The sequence below is a fragment of the Salvelinus fontinalis genome, chromosome 18 (assembly GCF_029448725.1).
Source record: "Salvelinus fontinalis isolate EN_2023a chromosome 18, ASM2944872v1, whole genome shotgun sequence".
In the NCBI taxonomy this organism is placed as follows: domain Eukaryota; kingdom Metazoa; phylum Chordata; class Actinopteri; order Salmoniformes; family Salmonidae; genus Salvelinus; species Salvelinus fontinalis.
In genome coordinates, this window is record NC_074682.1 from 16734026 (window position 1) to 16741973 (window position 7948).

The 7948-nt window shown below is 41.3% G+C and overlaps 1 protein-coding gene across 2 annotated transcripts; it reads left to right on the forward strand.

Moving 5' to 3' along the window:
- The first annotated feature begins 70 nt into the window (after positions 1 to 70).
- On the forward strand, positions 71 to 3633 carry lsm14b (LSM family member 14B). Of its 2 annotated transcripts, none has more exons than XM_055868400.1 (8): positions 71 to 536; positions 705 to 868; positions 987 to 1122; positions 1359 to 1547; positions 2005 to 2082; positions 2162 to 2323; positions 2549 to 2648; positions 2771 to 3633. In XM_055868400.1, exons 1-8 carry the CDS (start codon positions 416 to 418, stop codon positions 2928 to 2930), a joined length of 1110 nt encoding a protein of 369 aa, XP_055724375.1. In that variant the 5' UTR covers positions 71 to 415; the 3' UTR covers positions 2931 to 3633. The 2 variants fall into 2 exon arrangements, with proteins under 2 accessions (XP_055724375.1, XP_055724374.1); XM_055868399.1 differs by having other exon boundaries at positions 73 to 536; positions 2549 to 2687.
- Positions 3634 to 7948: the final 4315 nt, after the last annotated feature.

Consider the following 7948-nt stretch of genomic DNA (forward strand, 5'->3'; position numbering starts at 1 on the left):
GCATGAACGACTGAAAAAAATCTGACATTACATAGTGCATCGGACACTTGACGCATGACGTCCCATCAATGATAGGACAATGCAATATGGATAGCCTAAATTTGTAGGTCAATCGAGAAATCAGTTTCGAGTTGTCAGAAAACGTTTCGGCTATTCCTTAAATTCAACTAAAACATTGCTCTATTAAAGGGACTCGTTGCAGTGACACGATAATACTTTCATTTCACTCAAGCAGCAGGCTTGGCTAATGGAGGCTTATCGCCAATTGGTTTTGTAATATAACGCACCTGTTTTCACAAATTGTGCACCTGCAGATACATTATAAATTCGAATTTGGTGTCAGCCTTCGGGGAATGCGGAAACAACGATGACTTGTTTTGAGAATTCGAAATAAAATACTACTGTAACAGCAACAATGAGCACCGGAACACCTTATATTGGAAGTAAAATAAGTCTAATCTCCAAGGCCGGGATTCGTTATGAGGGCATTTTGTATACAATCGACACGGATAACGCCACGGTGGCTTTGGCAAAGGGTGAGCTTTCCCTCAATTGAGGAGTTTCAGCATTAGGTTTAGCCCCGAATTTTGATGCTCCACGTTTGGAATGAACTACTCTGGCACGCTGTGTTTGGACCTACAGGCCTACATGCCTTGGGTAATAATCCTACTTCCAAAGGTACAATCTTGTCATTTCTTTTTCAGTTAAATCATTCGGGACAGAAGGACGGCCTACAGACAGACCAGTGCCACCCAAAGATGACATTTATGAATACATCATTTTCAGAGGGAGTGACATCAAGGACATAACGGTGTGTGAGCCGCTTAAACCACACCATGGTTTACCTCAGGACCCTGCCATTGTACAGGTAGGAGACAAGGGCTAGTACATTAACTTTGTTAAGAAAAAACATCACAGAATTGGCTTCCATGCATATGATGAAGCACACAGCCGTCATAAGACTTTTGCATTTGTTTGCTTTGTAGTCGTCCATTGGGAGGTCCTTGTCCACATACCCATCCCAGGCCTCATACAGTCCCTACCGGAGTATGGTGCCTTCCTATAACCAACTGGCTGCCAGCTCTCTACTCAACCAGCAGTATGCTGCTTCCCTGGGTCTGGGTGAGTGAAATGGTCTTGGAGACCCTTGTAAACACACAGCCACCTTCATGATGTACTGTATTTCAAGATTGTCTTAATAGCCCCTAAACTGCTGAGGCCCTAATGCTTAACTGCTATTTAGCACATTTTCTTGAACTTTGTTTTCATGTAGTGTCTTATCTCAAGAATTCTGGGAAACATTCTGGGAAGCATCAATGTCTTAACTCTTTCTCCATGTTTTCCGTGGCCTTCCTTAGGAGCAGGACTTCACAGCCTTCCAGCAAGACGAGGACCGATGGTAGAGCAGGCTGTCCAGACTGTACCAGCTGAGAATGCTGCTGAAAAAAGGGTCCAGTTAGCCTCCCAGCAGCAGGGCAGAGAGTCTAGTTGGCTTTCCCAGCACTCTGGCAGAGATGGCCCTCTGTCTCAGAGGACTGCTTCCAGTGGTAAGCTCAGACAACTGGGATCAGGGCTTCTTGCACAGTGTGGGACATAGTTGGAGTACTCAACAGGAACACCTTTGTATTCATTAGTTGGATTCCGTTGCGAAACATTAATCTCTTGCAGAATGTTTTGCAACGGAAACTTTACTATATGAAGCAAATTGAAAACAACCAGCGGGACCTACCTGAATTTGTCAAAGAAACAGGTTTCGTTGCAAAATATTGAGTAAATGTTTTCTGTTGCTAAATGTTTTGCGACAGTATTCAACTAATGCTTACACCCATGTTCTGAAGTGTTTTTACTCCTGCTCTATGCATTCTCATCAATTGCGGGCGCAAGAGAACTTTAACTTGCACTTATGTTATGAGTAATGCGACCACATGACACTATAGTTGGCAATGCTGTCGTGATCTTAAAACAGACGTTGTGGTGCCCCCCTCATCCCTTGTCCATTTTTAGGTCAAACACTGCATGGCACAGCCCAGGAACAAAGGCAAGGTAATGATGAGAACCGCAGACCACAGAGACGAAGACAAGGTAATTAGCAATGTCATTGTCTATTGTAGAGATTTGCTTTTATATTTGTTAATGTCTAAATGTATCAATATGCTCACAGGCAATCGTAGGGCAAGGAACCGTGGGAGAGGTCAGCTTCTTGTAGGAAACTCAAAAGCCAGAACCTTACAATTTGAGTCTGACTTTGATTTTGAAACTGCCAATGCTCAGTTCCACAAAGATGAACTTGAGAAGGAGCTTCAGGAAAAGTTGACCATTAAAGGTACCTGCATACAAAGTGAATTCTCAAGTATTCCAAATTTGAAACCCAACTGATGCTCAGTGAAATGACAACCAATGGTATACATGCAGTAATCTAAACACTAAGTTGCTTAACTGCAGAGAGAAATATAATGTAAATTTAACCACACCTAAAATGATTTGAAGTTGGTAGCCTTTCTCTTTTAATCCCTGTATAAGAATATGACCCTACGTTGTTCTCATTCAGACCCAGAGGAGAAGGTGGAGTCTGGGGTTAGTGAGGGCCAGAACACTGAGGGCACAGTGGAGGATCCTCCTGGGGAGAAGTTCTACTACGACAAAACAAAGTGCTTCTTTGACAATGTCTCATCTGAGATGAAGTCTAGGTAGTAAATATGTACCTTATTAAAATTGTAAATAGTAGTGAATTAACAGGTTGTCTGATTCTGTCCCGCCCTGTGTCTCTCAGTAGGACCACCTGGGCAGAGGAGAGGAAGCTGAATGTGGAGACGTTTGGCGTTCCGGGCCGATTCCTGAGGGGCAGAGGATTCCGAGGGGACAATCGTGGGAGACGAGCTGGGAGGGCCAACCAGCGCCCCGTGCCCAAAGTAGACAGTGCAAGGGTGTGAACAGGTGTGCAGTTACTTACCACTTACTGTAATAATGTTAGCTTTTATTTGCGTTTTAGTTCCCTAGATGCTTTCCTACTACATCACTTGGCATCAGTCTATTTTTGTTTTATCTTTTACTGGTATTTATGTAAGAGTTGATACTGAAGTGTCCTATGATTCCTTCCCTTCCTCTTGAAAGACTTGTTCTTGGCCCTGGAGCCCTTCAATCCAAATGACGGTTAAGATTTTAAGTTGCAGTTTCTTTTCATTTTTCATTTGTGCCTTGTCAAATTTGTGTACGGAACTTCACTATTTGCGCAGGAATTGCAATTGTGTACATAGTGTGTTATGAATCCATTTGCATTCATGGTAGTGCAATTTCTGTAAATATTAGAACATCATTCTTGATTTTGCCTTGTTTAAAAAAATCTGCAGGCATAATTCTTTAGGAAACGTTTATTTGGATTGGACCAAAGCGATGTACTTCAATTATTTCTTTTCTATTATTTCTTGTAAATAAACTAGTTGGCATGTCTATTGACTGGCCAAATATGTACACATGGCTCTTAAAGGGTGATTTTTCCCACATGTTACATTTATGGAAATTGCTAATAGTTGTACAAAAGCAAAACTTTTTTTTTTCTCTGTACTGAAAATGTAATTGCAACTGTGGGAAACTTGTACAGTTACTAATCCAGTAATAAACTACATGAGAAATTGCTTGTGGCCTGATTTAGCGTAACCTGCAAACGGTAAAATCAACATTGAAATCTTTAATTTACATATTTTGATATGCTGTTCCAACTACTGTGTAGGATTAACCCTTAGCATAGGTTGGTGTGCATATAAGCCAGTTTGTTGAATCTGGGGCCCAGGTTGTCCAACTCTCTCAGGTCAAGGATCTTGTACCTGGTGATGGCAGCTGTTTGTAATTGTGTACTTGTCCTCTAAGGTTCATAGTGGGAAACGTAGCATATAGGTATGAAATAAAGACCAAGCTAAAATGAGGCCTGTGTACTCTATATAATTGTGAAGTGGATCATTTTAAATGACATGTAATTACTGTCTATATTGAGATGGCAAATACTGTTCCCCTTCATCACAACTTAGATCTTATGAATCATTGGCCTAAAACCTGTACAATTGGTGAGGAATAACAGTTTCTTATTGCCCAATCATAACTGTAGCCTCAATCTATCCATTGGATTTGTTGCATTCCTCCAATGTGATACTGACTAAGTGATGTTTTCTCATTTTCTTTAGACAGTACTGGTAGCATATTGTGTACCTTGGCATTAAATTACATTGTCAACAAATAGTTAACTATAGTTGTGCCTTACTAAATTGTCAAGCCATACAAAATATTAATGCTTGTACATTCATAGGACTTCAGTTTAAGTATTACAACCTCAGTTCCTGTTCTCAATGTTTGAGTGAAGCAGGACATCTCCAGAGTTGTCCACCAGCCATGTTGACTGCATCTCTCAAGAGACTAAACCCCAGCAGGATGAGGAGTCCGATACAAATGTTAATTGAAGTCTTTTCCAATAAATAAAAGCAGTACCACACATGGAGGCGATTATGACATATGGTCCCATTGGGTGAAAGTTGCTTGTCCCTTCTCTGGTGGGCAGAAAAGAACAGTGAGGGGTTGTACAAGGAGAATGTATTGGCTTGCATACACAGGTTCACAGTGAAACCTTATGTAAGACAGACCTGTTGCTCAACACATTGAGGGACACTTCACAGATGCCATTGAGTTGAACTTTTGTCAGATTAGGGGTGTTTTTTGCCAAGGATTTAGTTTTCACAAACTTAAGGGGCATATTAAATGGAAGAATTTACCATATTAAGGGTCCATTACCCATTTTCCAAGCAGCTCAAATTGTGAGGGTCCTCTATATGGCTCTTGTTCCAGGTCAGAGGCTGCAATGTTGGCCCATCAGACACATGTCCAGTCTGCTCTCAGATGTGGGACGTTATCATTCTGGTCCTTTACGTGGATCCCCAGGGTCCCTTAGCCTGTCATCAGTGGCTCACCTGTCCATTACGAAGTGAAGTTAATGTGCAAATATCATAGCAGGGGAAATGATATGTCTTGCATTTTGGCACAGAATCAAACTCGTATATAAAACAACTCTTTCTGATTACCAATGATTGTATTCATGTTTTTACCATTGTCAACTGCATAGGGTATGACTGTGTATACATAGTTGATCATGGAAGGTGACTCCAGTCTCTTGGCTGAAGTGACAAGACCTGTATGAGGTTCCACTGTCATCCAGTCATCCGATCATCACCCTTCACATACCTGAAGGCAGAAGTGTGGAAGCATATGTCAAGCAAAATCAGTGACTGATTAATGACTGATAGTTGTCAGCACCATAAAAGTATAACATGTCAATGGATAGGTCAAACTATTCTTACAAAAAAAATATGGAAATTCCTTATGCCTAGCATCATGGTCAATGGCAGTAAGTATCTCTACAGGGTGTCCAATCTCTGTTTTCTCTTCCATCATGACATCTTGGAAAGAGTCCAGAAACACTGGTGGGTTGTTGGCATCTTCTACTTGAATGCATTTCTTAGAAGTGGGCTTTGGTCCGTCTCCTGACTCAGCATCGCTTGACACTACCATGCTGTGTGACTCACCTCCGGTGGTGTCAACAATCCAAAGCCCTGAGGCTGTTCTCTCCTTTACTATACTGAACAAAAATATAAACACAACATGCAACAATTTCAAAGATTTTACTGAGAGTTCATATAAGGAAATCAGTCAATTGAAATGTGTCCATTATGCCCTAATCTATGGATTTCACATGACTGGGAATACAGATACCATATGTTGGTCACATATAATCTTTAAACAAAGGTAGGGGCATGGATCAGAAAACCAGTCAGTATCTGGTGTGACAACCATTTGCCTGGTGCAGTGCGACACGTCCTTCATATGGAGTTGATCAGGCTGTTGATTGTAGTCAGTGGAATGTTGTCCCACTCCTCTTCAATGGCTGTGTGAAGTTGCTGGATATTGGCGGGACTCACTGTCATACACGTCAATCCAGAGTATCCCAAACATGTTCAATGGGTGACATGTCTGGTGAGTATGCAGGTAATGGAAGAACTGGGACATTTTCAGCGTCCAGGAATTGTGTACAGATCCTTGAGACATGGGGCCGTGCATTATCATGCTGAAACATGAAGTGATGGTGGCGGATGAATAGCATGTCAATGGGCCTCAGGATCTCGTCAAGGTATCTCTGTGCATTCAAATTGCCATCGATAAAATGCAATGATGTTTGTTGCCCGTAGCTTATGCCTGCCTATACCATAAACCCACCATCAGCATGGGGCACTCTGTTCAAAACGTTGACATCAGCAAACCGCATACCCACACAATGCCATACATGTGGTCTGCGGTTGTGAGGCCGGATGGACGTCCTGCAAAATTCTCTAAAATGACGTTGGAGACGGCTTATGGTAAAGAAATAAACTTTCAATGCTCTGGTGGACATTCCTGCAATCAGCATGCCAATTGCATGCTCCCTCAAAAACTTTGGCATCTGTGGCATTTGTGTGACAAAACTGCACATTTTAGAGCGGAATTTCATTTTCCCCAGCACAAGGTGCAGCTGTGTACTGTTCATGCTGTTTAATCAGCTTCTTGATATGCCACACCTGTCAGGTGGATGGATTATCTTGGCAAAGGATAAATGCTCATTAAATGTAAATGTAAACACATGTCTGCACAGCATTTGAGAGAAATAAGATTTTTGTGTATGAAACATTTCTGAGATATTTTATTTCAGCTCATGAAAGCAACACTTTTAAATGTTGTGTTTATTTACAGTTGAAGTCAGAAGTTTACATACACTTAGGTTGGAGTCATTAAAACTCATTTATCAACCACTCCACAAATTTCTTGTTAACAAACTATAGTTTTGGCAAGTCAGGTTAGGACATCTAGTGGCCCCAAACTGTTGTACGGTAGTGTATATGTCTGCATTTATTGAAAGCATTAATTGAACTCCACTCAATATACTCTGAACATTTCATGACTCATGGACCAAGAATATTGTCTGAAGTTTCATAATTATATTTGTTTGTTAATGGGAAAATATGGGATTTTTTTTATTTCTTGAAAAGTTTATGTTTTGGAGATAATAGGTTTTCATCCAGGATTAATGTGTTTGGGGATGGATGTGTGCTCATGTCAGTTCAATAGAGTGGTGAAAGAAGTTGAACGGCATTCCTTCTTATGCATACATTTTTCAGATATAATTTGCCTAAGGTAATGTATGAGTGGTGAACAATTAAACTAGCATGTCAAGCTGTCTCACATTCAATGAGTTTGTTTTGTATATGCACATTTGCATTGATGTTTTGGGTGAAAAAGAATACCTTTTTTTTTAAAGCAGAGGTATTAAGTCTAACAGGTCCTGGAGGTAGGATGACCTGTGAACAGTGCACATCTAGTTTACAAGCAAGCCCAGTAGCAGGGTTCATAAATGACTTTGCCTGCCAAAATGTCTAGATTCACAGGGGAGCCACTTGAACAAACACTGGATGTGTGAACAGGTGATTAGAAGTCAGGTGATTGGGATCTGGAGAGTGAGCTGCGTTCGGGGGACATAGGTGTTTGAGAGTGTGAGCTGGAAAGTGGGCTGGAAGGTGAGCTGCGTTCAGGGGATCTACGTGTTTGAGGGTGTGAGTTGGAAGCAGATGTTACAGTATGTGTGAAAATGTTGTGCGAAAGTATTTTTACTGTATGTCATTATCACACACTATTTAGTTCAGTGCTTTGCACCCCATCACTGTGAGGTATTGTTTGATTTGTGACACATGTCTTTTGGAGCTCTGAGTTTCCCGTGATTTTACGTGTCTCACTAATGACGCCTTTTGCCTATTCCCTACCTGTACTTTAGCCTATCAGATTTCCTGTTATCTACCTATTGCCTCATCTCCCAGACTAGCCTTTTCCTTGCCTGTACTGTTGCCTTTTTGGACCCCCTGTGTATGACCTTCTGCCTGCCCCT